This window comes from Eschrichtius robustus, chromosome 18, assembly GCF_028021215.1.
Source record: "Eschrichtius robustus isolate mEscRob2 chromosome 18, mEscRob2.pri, whole genome shotgun sequence".
Lineage (NCBI taxonomy): Eukaryota > Metazoa > Chordata > Mammalia > Artiodactyla > Eschrichtiidae > Eschrichtius > Eschrichtius robustus.
In genome coordinates, this window is record NC_090841.1 from 52,822,494 (window position 1) to 52,840,144 (window position 17,651).

Below are 17,651 nucleotides of genomic sequence, written 5' to 3' on the forward strand. Positions count from 1 at the left end.
TGGTTGAATGGGGGGCCGTGCGCCGTGCGCCCGCGGCTGATGGGAGCTGGAACGCGCAGAGAGAGGAAGTCCGCGGCCACACGTCTACCCCGCGCAGCCAGAGTCGGGTTAGGATGCACTGTTGAGTTGGGGGATTTTTTTTAAGCAGATAATAAAAGAGTGTAGCCCTCTTATCAAAATGACATTCAAAGTTCACACTTTGAGCCACCGACAAACTCCACATCCAAGCAAACAACAGTGGGAGAAAAAATATTATAAAAAATGTATAGGGCTTCCCTGGTGGCACACTCTTTAAGAATCCGCCTGCCAATGCAGGGGACACGGGTTTGAGCCCTGGTCCGGGAAGATCCCACATGCTGCGGAACAACTAAGCCCGTGCGCCACAACTACTGAGCCTGCGCTCTAGAGCCCGTGCGCCACAACTACTGAGCCTGCACGCCACGACTACGGAAGCCTGCACGCCTAGAGCCCGTGCTCCGCAATGAGAGAAGCCACAGCAATGAAGAGTAGCCCCCGCTCACTGCAACTAGAGAAAGCCCGCGCGCAGCAACAGACCCAGCGCAGCCAAAAGTAAATAAATAAAATAAATAAATTAAAATAAAAGAATAAGTCTTGGGACTTCACTGGTGGTGTAGTGGTTAAGACTCAGTGCTCCCGATGCAGGGGGCCCAGTTCGATCCCTGGTCAGGGAACTAGATCCCACATGCGTGCTGCAACTGAAGAGCCTGCCTGCCGCAACTAAGACCCGGTGCAACCAAATAAATAAATAAATCTTAAAAAAAAAAAAAAAAAAAGTATAAACCAGGAACTGAAGAGAAATGCGGGTCTGAAGTCACAGGACTGCCATTCTCACCAGCAAGCATGCAGAGACAGCGGGGATACAACTCCCCAGGACCACAGAGAAGTAGGGTGCAGTATCAAGACACTTTCCTCCCTCTTTCCATCCTGGGAAGAATAAGAAAAAATGTGCTGCTGTTTGCTGCCCAGAGCTATAGCTTGTAAGAGTCTGAGTGCCAAGGCAGATGCCAGGACAGACTCAACCTTTGTGACCAAGTCTAGCCAGCATATCATCTGACTTTAAACTCTTCCCAATATCATGGTCAAATAAGAACCCTAGGCATCAAGAGAAGACCAGGTTTTGAACCACAGGTTCTAGGGGCTGAGCTGAGGCAATCACAAAACCTCTTAATAGAAAGGAGGAAGAGAGAGAAAAAGAAAAGTAGCACCAACTCAAGGTGGACCTCAAAACCAAAAAAGAAAATTAACAGAATAAAGACACCAAGTAAAATCAAATATGGGGAAATGAAATCATTCTAGACAAAATAAAAATAAATGTGCCACCTTAAAAATAACTTTAAGATAAGTATATCTAGAGTTATCAAAGAGATGCAAAAAGGAATAGCATCATTCCAAAGAAGTGAGAAATTATGCAAAAAGATGCTTTTTAAAACTTAGTAAACTGGATAAACTCTAAACTGGAATGATCAAAGTAATAGGAATGAAATGGGAGGTAATACTAAGGCATTCACCCAGAATATAGCAGAAAGGCAAAGAGAAAAAATTTTTTGAAAGAACAGTTAAGAGATAGGGAGATAGAATGATAAGGAGATAATTAAAAATCAATGAACGAGTGAACACACACACACACACACACACCCACACACCCACACACACGGAATCCCAGAAAAGAAGAGGAGAAAAGGCGGAAGCAACAAGCAGAGAGATAAAACCTGAGAATTTTTAGAGTTGATGACGTAGGCTGTCAGATTGAAAATATACTCCAGGTAATTAAAGGTAAATGCACAACTAGACACATTAAAATAAAAGAGCAAAACACAAAGATATTCTTAAAATCTACTCATAGAGAAAAGACCAGATGGCCTACAATTAGACTTATTACCAGTAGATACCAGAAGAAATAAAATTTTATCTTCAAAGCTCTTAGAGAAAATCTATCCATCCAGAATTTTATATCTAGTTAAAGCTCATTCAAGGATGAAGGAATACATTTTCCCACGGACTCTTATTGAAAAATAAAACAAAACAGGCAAAATTCCATATTTAAGAAGAAGGAAACAGATTCAGAGGTAAGGGAAAGATAAAAGAAAAATAAATGAGGGGATAAACTGATTTTTTAAGAAGTGAGTTATTCAGCTATCCACTGTTAAAATGATGTTTGTATGTGCGTGAGTATGTGCTAGGAAAAAAGATGAAAGTAAAACTCTAGGCTCCAGTAACAAGGATTCTAAGGAAGCAGTGCCAGATAGATTCTAAGGTCTTTGTCCTATTCATACAAGGAAATAAATTGAAATTTTGTTAGAAAAATTTATAGTTGAACATGAATTTTAAAAACTGAAGGGTAACTGCAAAATAATAGAAGTAAAATCCATAATCTCTAGACCAGCAGAAGGAAAAAAAATGAAATTGTAGAAATGTATAAATCTGAGGAAAAGTAGAACAGAAAATAAAACAGGAGAAAGATATGGTGAACAGAAAACACAAAATATTATAATAGTTCAGTCCAAAGTATAAATAAATCTAGAAATATCAATAATCATAATAAATGAATTCTCAATAAATAATAGAGACCATCAGATTGGATGATAAAACAAAATCCAACTATACGTACCTCATATAAATCATTTCTAAAAGAAAACAACATAGTAAGATCAGAAGATTAAAAATATTACCTAAGGGACTTCCCTGGCAGTCCAGTGGTTAAGACTCCACGCTTCCACAGGGGGCATGGGTTCCATCCCTGGTTGGGGAACTAAGATCCCACAGGCCGCACAGCGAAAAATGAAAATACTACTTGAAAGAAAGCTGGTATAGCATTATTAATATTATTAATGTTAAGTGAAATATATCTTAGGGCAAAAAAGCATTACAAAGGATGAAGGAAACATTACACAATAATAAATTGAATTATCCACAAAGAAGATATAAATCATGAACTGAACATGTGTGCATAAAATATACAACACAACAAATATATATGTTTATGTATACAATATCAAGATAGGACATTTAAACACTTTTCAAACTAACTGATAGATAAACTAGTAAGACTATAGAAGATTTGAATAATGTAAGCAACTTGATTTCAAATAAATATACATAAATTTTATATTTTTATAAATATTAGAAGTTTAGATAAATTATGTAATGTGTATCTTGCACCTAACAAGTAGAATTACACATATTATTCAAGTACACATGGAATATTTCCAAATATTGGCAGTGTCCTAGGATACAGAAGAAGTATCATCAAATTACAATGAATCAATAACTCAGACAGAAAAAGACAAATACTGTATGATCTCACTTACATGTAGAATCTAAAAACAAAACACACAAAAAAACAAAAAAAATGAATTCACAGATACAGAGAGCAGATTGGTGGTTTCTAGAAGAGGGGGGGAGAGTGTGGGGAGGGTGCACGAAATGGGTGCAGGTGGTCAAAAGGCACAAACTTCCATTTATAAAATGAATAAGTCATGGGGACATAACATTCAGCATGATGACTATAGTTTAAAATATCATGACATATATTTGAAAGTTGCTAAGAGAGTAGATCTTAAAAGTTTTCATCACAAGAAAAAAATTTGTAAATATGTGTGGTGATGGATGTTAGCTAGATTTATTGTGGTGATCATTTCACAATACATACAAACGTTGAATCATTTTGTTGAACACCTGAAACTAATATAATCTTATATGTCAATTATATTTCAATTTTAAAAGTCAATGAATCAGATTTATATAGACCATGATCTCTAATCACAATGTCATTAAATTAGAAATCAATAGTAAAAGATAATGAAAAGTATATGTATATGTATATATATATTCAAACTAAAGTTGTATTTTTAAATTACAAATGAACTCAAGACATAATCTCAATCAATTTCTAGCCAAACAACCACAAAAGCAGGAGATTCCAAAATTTAAGGGAATCAGCCAAAATATTTAAGGTAAATTTTAGCCTTCCATTTATTTAGTAGCAGGAAACATTTACATAAAAGTATATTGTAGTAGGCAGTGCTGTACACTAAATATTTCCAGTTCTCCACTGCATACTCCTATTGCTTTGAAGTTATATGTAACCATGTGACTTGCTTTGGTCAATGAAATGTGAGTAGAAGGAATTTTTGCCACTTTCACTCAGGAGCTTTACGAGCTAGTATGCAGTTGTCCAGGTCCTTTGTTCTTACCTTGGCAATGATAGAAACATGGAGGTGGAGCCTACCTTAGCCCAGGTACCTGAGTAAGGATGACAGTCTTCTGACCCCCGCCCTGGCTCTCTTCCTGTGTGTCCACATGTGCAATGCAATAGCATCCTAGGGACAGATTGCCACCATCTCAAGTTAGGTTTCCACAGTTATTCTCTGGATTTCTGTCTTCTACAAGCTGAATTAGTTTAGATCTTTCTTCTTTGAAGCTGCATTTGTAATCTGTTGGTCTCATCACCTACTGAACCTGATCTTTTAAAATTATGTTTTATTGTTTGTTGTTTTCTCTGTTCCCAGGTTTTTAGCAGCATGTGGGAGCTTTCAGACAAGTGTTTTCCATGGACTAATAAAAAGTGCTTACAATTACTGTCAAATAAAGCCTGGAGTCTGAAAACAGAGGCTTTAAACTGGTTATAAAGCTGGAAAACTGTCCAGTAGTTAATTTCCCCCATCCTACCCAATTGCTATTCTTTAGTTCTCAGAGTAAATTCACCTCTGAGATTTTTTACATTTTGTTTTGATGAAGGCAACCATGTCTTTGATAAAGTATTTTCTGTTAATCGACACTTCCTTTCTGAAACTAAACAAACAATATTCCTTAAGATAAGAAGTAAGAATATATCTGTAATCTTGATGACACAATCCTTCAGTGACATGATTATAATCATTGTCTCTGTGCAAAATCTAGGGTGAGCAAAATATTATAGTTGAAACACAGATAACCCCATTATGATATAATCATTACTATTTTCTGAAAGTTCATTATGTGCACAGACCATGGTTAGGCCCTCACTGGAGGTTTGTTTTGAGTAAACCTGCCGCGACTTCTTTGAGGCTGGCTTATAATTTCTAGAATGTGATGATTTGCCCGAGAGAATGCTGCACTATTTTCTGTGAGCTGCCTTCCACTGCCTTTTACTTAGATTCCCATCATGTCCTTGCAGCTATGCCAGTAACTTGAAGGAGAATTAAAATGATCCACTATGATAGGAGGACTTCTAACACTGCTGTGTCAGACTTTCAAATGATTTCTGACTTTGGTTTGTAACACTTCAGAGTGATCCCAATTTTTTGCAAGGAAGTTTTTTGTAAGAGCTCTGGAAATTATCAAAGAAAAAAGAGCTCTTTTGAATTAAAGAAAGAAAACTCTACCACACTGACTTTTATGATGAGAGAAACATTTGAGGAAAACAAGAAAATAGATTGTTCAAAATCCAAAGGCTTTCAAAAGCTCTAGAGTAGACATCCAGTGTGATGGTAATATAAAGTACCAATTTTTGCCAGCAAGACTCAAGTCATACCAGATTCATTTTTCTCTTATAAAGTTAAAAAATTGGGGGAAAATTGTAAAGATGCTTATTTTTCAAGGTTTAAGTATGATCCTATTTTTTTCAACGTTTAAGTAATCTTACATACTTTCTTTCAAAAAGAGCAGCTCGTTCAAAAATGTCTATTTGTTTTAGTTTAAAAAGTTTCAGATTTTGAAGTAAGTTTCTGAACTTCAAAAAAAATTATTTTTATACTTTTGAAATTTTAAATACATCCAAGATCATCATGGGATCTGTTTAGGTCCAACATAGGCTGTGACTTGGTTCCTTCTGAGTATTCTTAAGAGTGATATTGACATTTGAAGAATCCAAATGGCTAGAAATACAAAACAAAGCAGTGATAGTTTATGGTGTTTTGTCATCCGTGCAGAAATAAGCATTGAATGAATAGCCTTTGTACTGTCAGAAATGTTGTACCAGCACCAGCAACTTTGTTGATCTTGGAAACCTACTGTTTTCTGATCTGTGCTTGGTGACTTTTTAAGTTCCAGTAATATTTGCTTGTTAATGAATCAGACTTTGTTCAAGGCATTCTTGGCTATTGATTTTGCATAAGTCAATAGTTTTTATTGATAAACTGTTAAGACCAGAGCAGGGTATTTTGCTAGGTGCTGCCCAAGATCAGAAAAGAGATACAATGAATGAATGAGCTGAGGCTGCCTAGCTTTCAATTCCTGGCTCTGCCACTTCCTGGCTAGGTAACTTTGGGCAGATTGTGTGACTTCCTGTGCCTCAGTTTCCTCATTTATAAAACAGGAGTAATTATAGAAACTACCTCAAAGGGCTGTTTGATGATTAAATGAGTTAATACAAGTAAAGGGCATAGAACAGTTGCTGGCATTTAATAAGCACCAATAGCTATTATTAAGGTAAGTTTTTAAAGTTTCATTTTAATGAGGGTGGTACATGTGTGAGCGATTCATAAAACAAAACAAATTGACCACAGGAGTAAACACAATTGACTAGGAGTTAGATCTGGGTGCAGTATCCTAGTTCTATTGTTGCTTTGATACATCCTATATTCTGTCTGATAAATGAATATCAGAATACTCGCCCCAATGCCTCACAGCTTGATAAGGAGAACCAAATGAAATAATGTACACTCTTTTTAAAAATTTACTATTTGAACCATTTTTAAAAATTAATTAATTAATTTATTTTTGGCCGCATTGGGTCTTCATTGCTGCACACGGGCTTTCTCTAGTTGTGGCGAGCGGGGGCTATTCTTTGTTGCGCTGTGCGGGCTTCTCATTGCGGTGGCTTCTCTTGTTGCGGACCACAGGCTGTAGGTGCTCGGGCTTCAGTAGTTGCGGCATGCAGGCTCAGCAGTTGTGGCTCAGGGGCTCTAGAGCGCAGGCTCAGTAGTTGTGGTGCACGGGCTTAGTTGCTCTGCGCCACGTGGGATCTTCCCGGACCAGGGCTCGAACCCATGTCCCCTGCATTGGCAGGCGGATTCTTAACCACTGCACCACCAGGGAAGCCCCTAATGTACACTTTCTACACAAAGTCCTCCGAAAATTTTTAGCCAGAATTAATTGTTCCTTCTTGGGCACTCCCTAAGCTGTTGACTTGTATTTTCCTCATGACACTTAGCACAATGTCTTGAACGATAATCAACTGTTTATATGCTTTTTTCTCCGACTAGACAAGGTCTTGGTGGTGGAGACATTGTCTTACTCACTTTTAGAAAGTCATCTAGCATTGTGACGGACATAATAGACATGTAATAAGTGTTTATTAAAAAGGGCTCTGACAAGGATACCTTGCCAAATCAGCAGAATTATTATTATTATTATAACTACTCCTATATGTGCCTTTACAGGGCATAATTACATGGGTTGTTGGCCTGAATTCGAGTAGAGCTGGGTGGGGTTTGAATGGAGCAACCCACACAGGGAATTATTTACATAAATTCTGGCTTCATATATTTTTGCTTTCTCTTTGCATTACTCCCTTACACTAAAATCCACACATTAATGCAGCAAGTATTCTTATAGCTTTTAATTGGGTCAGATGTGAATTATTATGGAGTCTGCAAAAAGCTTTCTAATCCTCCCATGTTGTTACCATATGACAAATGAGGCTTATAGAAGTAACTGATTAGGTTCTTGTCTAAATTTCAGCTAGAACTTGGGATTTATTTATCCATGTATTCTTAAAAAAATTTCAATGTGTTTTTGCCATGTGCTAGACACTTGCTAGGCACTGGACAAAGGCAGTGGGGATCCACAGTATTCAAGGCAAGTATGTTGTATGGATAAACAGGAATCTCAACTAAGAGGCCAAAAAAAAACCAAAACCCAAAACAAAACGAAAACAAACAAACAAAAACAAATGCTGTGGTTCCTCTGAATGAATTTGAAAACAGAGCTGGGGATCTTTGATCTTAGTTTAACACATTAGTGATTTTTTCTTTTTGTGGTAATTGGATCTATCAACTTGAATGAAGGTAGTGGTCATATTAGGGTATGTCTATTGCAGTGATGGAAAATCTGCATTTAAAACATATGGGGCTTACTCTTAAGAGGAATTTCACTCTAAGACAAAGGGATAAAGAGAAGAGTGGTTGGGCCACTAGAAACTGTGCTAAGAATTATTGTCATTTTCAAGACTGAACTTGGGCAAGTAACCTAACCTTGTTAGCTTAACTGTAAAACTGGGATAATAACAGACTGTTCCTAGATTTCCTTGGAGAATTAGATTTACAAACTCAGGAAGAAACTATGCTGTGTTCCCAATTTTGTGGATGGATCAATTTGACGTCCATAGATACTATTAGAGGTATATGTGAAAAATACAAATCAATTATTTTCTCTCTTGAAATTCACTAGAGTGACCCAGCGACCATAGTTCTGAAGTGTAAGGAATGAGGCGCACCGGAGAAATATGTATTTCTTTATCTGATTTTGCATGTGTGATATATGGATATTTCTCATCAATTTATGGTGTTTCAAATGTATCCTTAAAGCATAAATTTTTTAATGAGACATACATTTTTATTTTCCATATCTTCTTTGTAAACCTCTGAAATCACCTCATGTATTTCATTTAAAACAAAAATATTTTAAAATTGAGAAGCTATGCATGCAATTTCTTTCAAAACACAAAGCTTACAAATTTGCATCAAAATAAAAAATCAGGACTGCTTAACTGAAACCTTGACACCATCAGCCTCTTTAATTATGTGTTAAAGAGACAGGCATCCTGGGGATACCAACTTAAAATCAGGGTACATTTTGAGTGTTTCTGTTGTGTGTACATATGTAATTCACAGAAGGGGAAAAAAGAGGTGCTGACATAGGAAAGAAAGAGATGATTTAAAATTTCTCTAGACATGAATCCTTTCACAGGTTAAACACAGGAAGAGGGAAAATTTGTCTTTTCAGAAGAAGAAAGCAGAATAGAAATTTAGGACAAAATGTTTCACCTCTTTGCTAGGTCTAAATTTCAGTGAATGCTCTCTTTTGAAACAACAAAGATTGTTTACAATACTAATTGTTACTTAGAAAACACAGTTCTAAGGCTTGACTACTGGTTGCTTGGATGTATTCTATAGACCCTACTGAGTAAATGGAGGAGAAGCTGGATGTTTACTATAAATTTTGCAGTAAAATGACTGATTTTCTTTACGTCTTAATTCTTGCTGTCTTTGCTCTTCTGTGCCTGTTCCCGATTTCTTTTGCTAACGTGGAACCCAGCAGCTCTTTGTTCTCATTGTGTCTGTTGTCTCCCTTTCTTTGTGTTGCAGTGATACTGCTACCCACATCTGCCACTGAGCATGCGGAAAATCCTTCAATAGATTCTTTACTTAGGACTTTCAGTAGTATTACTCCACTTCTCCAGGTTTTAGTAATAACCAGAATATCTAGAAGATAGACTGAAACTTGGAAAGGTGATGGGTGATACAGGTGGTTAGGTGGTGGTCTAGCAAGCTGGGACACCAGATAGGAAGGCGCAGGGTAGTTATCATACATATTTATCTAATTTACGGAAGATCTCACCAAGCAACTTAAATGCAGATCACCCACCCTACACACAGAAGTTGGAGATATAGATTGACAACTGACAAGACACAAGTGTTTCTGAGCAGGAAGGCACAGAGCTGTATCTAAAACCAACGGATACAATAACCAGTTCCAGAGGGATGTGGTACATTGTCACAAAGATTGGTATGTAAAGTCCCAGAGCAGGGACCTTCACTAGATAGTATATCATCTGAGGATGAGAACCAGTTGTGTGGAAGTTTCTCATAATAAAATCTCAGACTTTTCTCTGTGTTAAACACCCCAAAATGCTACATCAATATCAACTGAATGAAAAGACAATTCTTCTGCTTAAGCCACCCCCTCACCCCGCTTTTACAAGCAGATCTACCAATAATTTCCAGAAGGTGTAAGAAAAGGCAAGTTTGCAGGTGAGATTGGGGGTATTGGGGTCGGACCTCTGAGGTTTTCTCTTTTTCTTCCCCAACCTCACGCCAGCAAGTCTGACCTAATAGCTTGTAAATTATTTAACAGATGGAACACCATTCAACTTTACTCATGTTTCTCCCATAATGATTTTTGCCTGTTTTGTTCACTTGAATGCATGGCCAGCTCTTCGAATGGTATCTGGCACAGAGTTAGGTGCTCAAAGATCTTTTGTTTAATGAATGTATATAGTATAAAAATGCTTTTCTTTTATTACGGCAAACATTGGTGGTAATACAATAGTTCAAACCGGACAGTTTTAGAATAAACTGAACACTTGGCTCTTTAGTGGGGGGGACGCCACTCTCCCCCCTCTTAGTGAGAGGGAGATTTTCTTTCTCCTCGGCCTCTTCTCTCCCACCATTTTGTTTTTGTATTACCAATCAAGGGATTAATAGCATCACCTCAAAGCCTTTCCGTTCCACGTTTTTACTTTTTGGTTCTTAAGATACCGTTTCCCGGCCCTTTGGTTTTCTATAGGTTTAACTAGCTAGTGGCTGGTAGACGATACGGTTAAGCCCAAGTGCTCTTGGAAGGTAGCAAACCGGAGGGCAAACGCTGCCCTCCTGCAGGGCAGGCACCTGCTGCGGCTGCTTTTTCTGGAACCCCGCCCCTGGCTCCGAAGTCAGCTCAGTTCGCTCCCTCCCCCGCGGCGGGAGGAAGTGCCGGTGGCGGGAAAGTTCAGTCCAGGTCCAATCAGGCACCTGGGATTGGGTAGCGCGGCCGGGGGCGGTGGCCCCAGGACCCCAGCCCGCGCTCCCGGTCCCGCCCCTCGGGAACGCCTCGCCCCCCCGGCTGGTCCAACACCCCAGCCCCGCCCACCCGGCGCCCGCGCCCCGCCCCGCCCGGGGGCCGCGGCTAAAACCCGGAGCCGCCGCGGCGCCCAAGGGACTGGAGGGAGGCTCTGAGCATGTGCAGAGCAGCGCGGCGGCGGCTGCCTCGGCGAGAGGCAGTGGCTCGGTGCTGATGCGAACGACCGCCTCGGCCTCTGCCCCAGCGTAGTCGGCCCCCGGGCCGGGGCGGCAGGGAAGGAACCGTAACCTCCCCGCGGCCCGAGGAGCCGGCGCGTCGGCGCGCACCCCGCCCCGCCCCCCCCCCACGGCGGCCGCGGCGCCCTCGGGGCCCTCGGGGACCACGATGATGGCGGAGCAGGTGAAATGCGCCTCGGCGGGGGGCGGCTCCGGAGCGGGCTCCGGGCCGGTGGTGAACGCGGAGCTGGAGGTGAAGAAGCTGCAGGAGCTGGTGCGCAAGCTGGAGAAGCAGAACGAGCAGCTGCGGAGCCGGGCGGCCAGCGCGGCCGCCGCACCGCACCTGCTGCTGCTGCCGCCGCCGCCCCCCGCCGCGCCGCCCCCCGCCGGGGCCTGCAGCCCGTTGGCTCCGCGGAGCCCCCCGGCCGCCGCTGCCGCCGCCTCGGGGGGACTGGGGCTGGGGCTGGCGTTGGGCGCTGGGGGCGGAGGCGGGGGCGGCAGCGGCGGCTCTGGCCCCGCGTTCCCGGGGACCTACTGCCTGCCCGGCCCGGCGCCCTCCCTGCTCTGCAGCCTGGCGCAGCCCCCCGAGGCGCCCTTCGTCTACTTCAAGCCGGCGGCGGGCTTCTTCGGCGCGGGCGGCTGCGGCCCGGAGCCGGGGGGCGCGGGGACACCTCCCGGGGCCGCCGCCGCGCCGCCCTCGCCGCCCCCCACGCTGCTGGACGAGGTGGAGCCGCTGGACCTGGAGAGCGTGGCCGCCTGGCGGGACGAGGACGACTGCACCTGGTACTGCCGAGCTCCGCTCCCTCCCTCGGGACCCTCGCCTGCGACGCCCGGGGAGGGCGAGGGCTGGAAGGAAGAGGGGCACCTCAGCCACTGCCCCCAGACGGGGTGACCTGGCAGGTGCCGAGCCGGGCGATGAGAGGAGGCTGTGGAAAAATAGGGTGGAAACCTATTTTGTTACAGCTCAGGCCGACCCATCTGGGGATGAACTGGTCCTTTTCCTCTCCTTGTGTTGTCGTCTTTGCTGACGATTGGGTGCCAAGCTCCTCGTTGGCGTTAACTGCAAAATCCATGCTATCTTGTCTTTTTGTCGCTCGGTCGTGCTCTTTTTCGTCAGTCTTTTTTGGGAGTGACGGGGGATGGGTAGGGGTTGGCCTCCAGCTGCGACTGTTACCGTGTTGTCCTCGCAAACCAAGGCCGGACAGGATTTGCGTGCTGTCCCTGCCTCCTCGGCACCCCAAGCCGCCTAGTGATGCATCTCTCCTTAAGAGATTCGTTCTTACTGTTTGAGTTGTGCAGTGGTTTGTCCTCATTCGCTGCATCTTCTTTGATAGCTTCTCTCTTCAGAAACAGGCTCGCTTTTTCCAGTGTGCTGACCTCACTGGCTTTCCCATCAGTAACGGCGTAAAAAAAAACAATGAAAGCTTTTCGGGGAATGGAGTGAGCAGCTTGCAGGCACTCTGTTACCTAGGACCCAAGGAACTGGCTTTAATTTAAAAAACTGGTGATTGAAGAAAAGTGAGATTAGAGAAACTTTGTTTTTATTTTTTAGAAACTTGAAGTTGGTTAGCAGAAAACTTGAGGGTGGCAGCATTTATTCAGTTGAAATCTGGTTAGCTCTGTCTGCTTTCCATCAATGAGTACCTTGTGGGGTTGGGGGGAGAGGGGGGTTCTGATTCTTTTATTTGTTTTTAATGGTGCATGCTCATGGGGTAGTAGTCACTTCATGACTTCTTTTGGTTGGTTCACATGTTTTCCTCAGTCATTAGAGGTAGTGTGATGTGGTCAGATGAATAGAAGCTTCAGATCAGGTGGGACTTAGGTTCACGCAGGGAGAATGAACAGCATTCACCTCGACCTAGCAGTAGCATGAAGAGTAATTGTAGTTCTTTTAATCTTAGGTCCTCTTCCTGTTTTCCAAGCTGGGTCTTCCTCACTTTCTTTGTGTTTACGTTGAGTGATTGCTCAGGAGGGAGTGGGAGATGGAGAACCTTGCTGGTTTCCCATTGGGAACTGTGGTGGTCCTTTTCTCTTGCACTTTTTTATGTTGAGAACTCTGTTAAGTACACTAATTGGTTTGATTCTGAGAATCAAAATAAAGGGAGCTATAGTAAGGCATAGTCATCCTTCTACTTAGTACTTTTCGGCAACTGGGCAGGTAACTCAGGTTGTAAAAATCAAAACAACTCGCCACTTTCTGGAACTTTAAGCCATTCTTTAGAAGCTGCACCTTTATTTTTGTAAAGTCCAGGCTGTGTTGTGATCTCAGATTCAGCCTGAATATGGTACCGGAAAATGCTCTCCTGATGGTGCTTAGGTTGTTACTAATAACTGTAAGCCCTTATGCCACTTTCAAATTATTTTAGATTGATTTAGTCCCCACTTGGCCTTTTCTGGAGATGCGTACTTAAATAATAGAAGGAAACTTGCTGTATTTTGGATGAGGATCAATCCTGTGCTTTAAAACTATTAGCATTTTAAAATTTATCATGATACACTTACTATTTTATAGGTGTATTAGGTTTGTGCTAGTACATACACAGTGAATATAGTTGTAATATTTTCTTTTATTAAATAGATTTCTACCGTATTTAGTTATCCTCCAACTATTGGTAGTATTTTGATATCTTAGGCTTTCCTTTTGTAGTTATTTTTTGTTAAAACACCATTAAAATAACTAAAAAAAAATCACCAACTTGGTGAGATTAGCCTAGTAGCACTTCAGATGGTTTGAAGCAAATCTAACCAGGTTTGATTTGCAGCAGGTTCTACTAATTTCACTCATCAAGTATATCTGTGAATGACTAAATCAATGCCTTGACACTTTACAGATGTTTCTATAGACAAATGGCACACTGTTTATACAGTATCTTCCTCAAAACAAACCCAGGGTTAGAATTCCAGGTGGAAAAACAGGGAGGGATCATTAATCTTAGTGGGATGGACTTAAAATTTTTGTAAGGTCACCTGATTTATAGAAAACTTTCTATCAGAGCATTTTTACACATTGAAATATATTTGTATTGCAGTACTTGGCCTGTTTGTTCATCAGCAGTCAACAGGGTTTAATTTTCAAAGCAAAACCCACCTGTTGTTAATGCCTCCAGAGCCTTCTGATGTTCCTTCATCACTGCAAACCGCATGTCCCTGCCTGGTGCTGTCATCGGTAGAGTGCTTTTCATTTGGCTTCCCTGATATGTTTGCAGGAAGGCTACTTATTTTTATCTTCCCTGTTTATTGAGAAACTGAAGTGGATAATATGTACCTGATTATTTTAAATTATTTTAAAATAAGTTACACATTTTCATTGTAAAAGACAAAACACAGATGTGAATATAAAGTCACAAAAGTCTTCCCTCTTGTCCTCAATTTACTACTATGGCTCAGAGTTAACCCTGTTAACCTTCCGTAGATCCTTCAAAGTAAAAACATAGTTATACAAATCAGTATGCAAATATATACACATCAGTTTTTTTACACTTACCTTTCATTGGACACATCTTGGACATCTTTGTTTCCCTGTAACAGTTGCATCATTGTTAACAGTAACTTGGTCCTTAATAATGTTACTTTAACTGTATCACCTACAATTTTTCATACATTTTTATCATGATTTCATCCTAATGGGTTAAACAAAATTAATAATTTATTTAGAATAGCACTTCCTGCTAAAATGTCAGATCCTTAGGAAGGAAAGTTCACAAATGTAGGTTAATCATTGAATATTTTAGAAGTTCTTTCACGTAAGTCTGTTTTTACTAATACAATCTTAGACTGTACAGCCTGGACAGCACTTGGCTCAAGAGTTATGTGTGAAAGAAAAAAGTGAATAATAGAAGAGTATTTGCTTGATGATAGTTCATTAGTTAATGAATGATCAGTCAGGTCTCATAGGCCTTTTTTCCAAACAATTATTTAGCCTATAAGTTTCTTCTGTTTATTGAAAAAAAAAAAAACAACTGTGATGTAAGAAGAATGATGTGTTCTGCTTTTTGTTTTGATGAAAAGCTTTGAAACAAAACAATTGTCTTATATCTTCAAATATTTATCTTAGTTGAATTTAAAGTATGTAATTTTGCCTTGATACAATCTGGTTATCTTAGCACAGTGCTGCTAAAATTCAATGTCTCAGAAAATTAAAGTTGACTTTGGTTTCAGAACCTTCATTCTTAAGTCCAGTTATTATAATCCCATAGTAAACTTCACATCCTGCTGTATCAGTTCTTCCATTATCTTACTACTAATTTGACAGCCTTAGCTCTCCAGGAGACCATAGGCCAGAAAGTACAGGGGAGAAACCAAGTATCAGGAGCAAATTAAAAAAGTTCAAAAGCACTAAAGTCCTGATGCATATGTGGGACATGGTGTGACTGGATGATTTGCCAGTCTGTACAGAAGGGTGTTTTAAACGTCTCTGTCCCAGTGTTACCAGGCTGAGAAGCACTAGGCTAAGAAGAATCAGGGTACAAGGAGAGGGAATCAGATGGGTATGAAGTGGCAATGGGAGCAGTAAATCATTAACTGCATACTAGACCTTTCTGTGACCTGTTTCAGCTTCCTAATTTCAGTGTTAAGCGCCAAGGAGAAATAACTTACGTGAACTTCTTCAGTTATTTACTGAAAGAATTGACTCAAATTTAGACTTATTTATATGGATTCAGAAGTGTTTGCGCCACTGATGTTTTTTCCTCCAAGCATGGTTGTGACCCATTAATAGGTTATAAAGTCAATTTAGTGAACTGACTCAGTATGATTTTTTATGAAGTTCAGTGGAATATAAAATCAGGATCAGAGTACATTGTATTTTATAATACAAACGTGTCTTGATTAAACTTATTTCAGGTTTATGTGTATATGTCCTGGGTTGAAATAGCTAATGCATTTGTGCATTATGGCTAAAGTTAGAATAACTCCAATGTGTACTGTTCAAAGCAAAACGGACTTGGAGAAAACGGGTAGAAGAGCATGGCTCCCTGAAGATAGTGTAGTGCTGGGGTAAATCAGGACCTGCTCACCTCAACCAGAAGACGAATCTATATTCAGACAATGCCAAGATTAAAACATGCCAACTGGTATAAAATACAGCTATAAAACGAGGCATTTATTTTTAAAAGAGATGTGGCAGGGATTTTAACTTGCCCAACTGGAAAGGACAGGAGAAAAGTTCTTTTTTTTTTTTTTAAACATCTTTATTGGAATATAATTGCTTTACAATGGTGTGTTAGTTTCTGCTCTATAACAAAGTGAGTCAGCTATATGTATACATATATCCCCATATCTCCTCCCTCCCACGCCTCCCTCCCACCCTCCCTATCCCACCCCTCTAGGTGGTCACAAAGCACCAGCACCGAGCTGATCTCCCTGTGCTATGCGGCTGCTTCCCACTAGCTATCTGTTTTCCATTTGGTAGTATATATTAGTCCATGCCACTCTAGGAGAAAAGTTCTTAATGATACAAGGGGAAAATGGTGATATCTACAAATTAAGGAAAATTTAATGAATGAGATATTCATCTTCCATGTGTAACACCAAGACCCTGGACAGCTGGCCAAAGTCATTGCCAATTTTTCGTCAAAGCTGTTGAACACCTTGTACTATACATATGGCACAGCTAAATTAGACCACCTAAGCTGCTTTTTGCATAATTGATTTTCAGTGGAAAGACCAGAGGGTGCTTCACTTTCTGATAATGCTGATCGAAAATGCGCAGTGTTTTCTAGGAGCAAGTGGAGTTGACTGAAGTCTATGCTGATGCGTCTTTCAAATGAGTAAATTTGAAACACTGCAGTGAGACACTGAAATAGAGTTTAGATATAAATGTGGAGGGAGGGGGAAGAGTCTGCTATAGGACCTTCAGTAACTAAAATTTAGACTTAATGTGTCCTTTTAAATAGCTTATTGGGGGTAAGTTTCTTTTGCAGGGGCTAACCAGCTTGACCCTAGCACATGCTAGTGAATCTAAGCTGACTAAGATTGATTGATTGTGCTAATCAGTGCTGGTGTTTTACCTTTCCTTAAAATAAAACTTATGGTGATTTAAGGCTCTCAAAATGGCTTGTTTGAAAATTGACACATATTACTTTTCAGTGACAGGTCTGTGATATACATATACAGTAAGTACCCTACAAACGAAACTTCAAGTTGTGAGCTTTCAAAGATGCGAATGTGTGTTCACATGTCCAGTCGCGTAAGTTAGTTCACTTGTCTGGTGTACCTTGTCATGTGCATGCATCCTCTACAAGTGGTTGTGCTTTTGTGTACTTTACTGTACAGTACTGTATGGAGTACAGTAGTAGAGTATCTTTATTTCAATCAAGCCCAGGATGTCCAGAAGCAAGCATAAAGGCAGCAGTGATGTAGCTGGTACTGTACGGTACTTTTCAAATGTTTTCTTTTTGTTTGTTTTTTATGTATTATTTGTGTGAAAAGTATTATAAAGCTATTACAGTACAGTACTATATAGCCGATTGTGTTAGTTGGGTACCGAGGCTAACTTTGTTGGACTTACGAACAAATTGGACCTATGAACGCACTCTTGGAATGGAACTCGTTCATATGTAGGGGACTTATTGTAATTATTTTTGTTGTACCATTTATTTTTGTATTATCTGCAGAAGGATGACTTTAGAACCAAACGTTGAGAATAACCAAGAC

The 17,651-nt window shown here is 40.6% G+C and overlaps 1 protein-coding gene across 2 annotated transcripts in view; it reads left to right on the top strand.

Moving 5' to 3' along the window:
- Positions 1 to 11,166: 11,166 nt before the first annotated feature.
- The window catches only part of SLAIN1 (SLAIN motif family member 1), a 52,223-nt gene continuing 45,738 nt past the window's right edge, over positions 11,167 to 17,651 (top strand). For both annotated transcript variants that reach the window (XM_068526723.1, XM_068526724.1), the window contains exon 1: positions 11,167 to 11,780. In XM_068526723.1, the coding sequence (XP_068382824.1) occupies positions 11,167 to 11,780 (614 nt within the window). The remainder of the gene's footprint in view (positions 11,781 to 17,651) is intronic.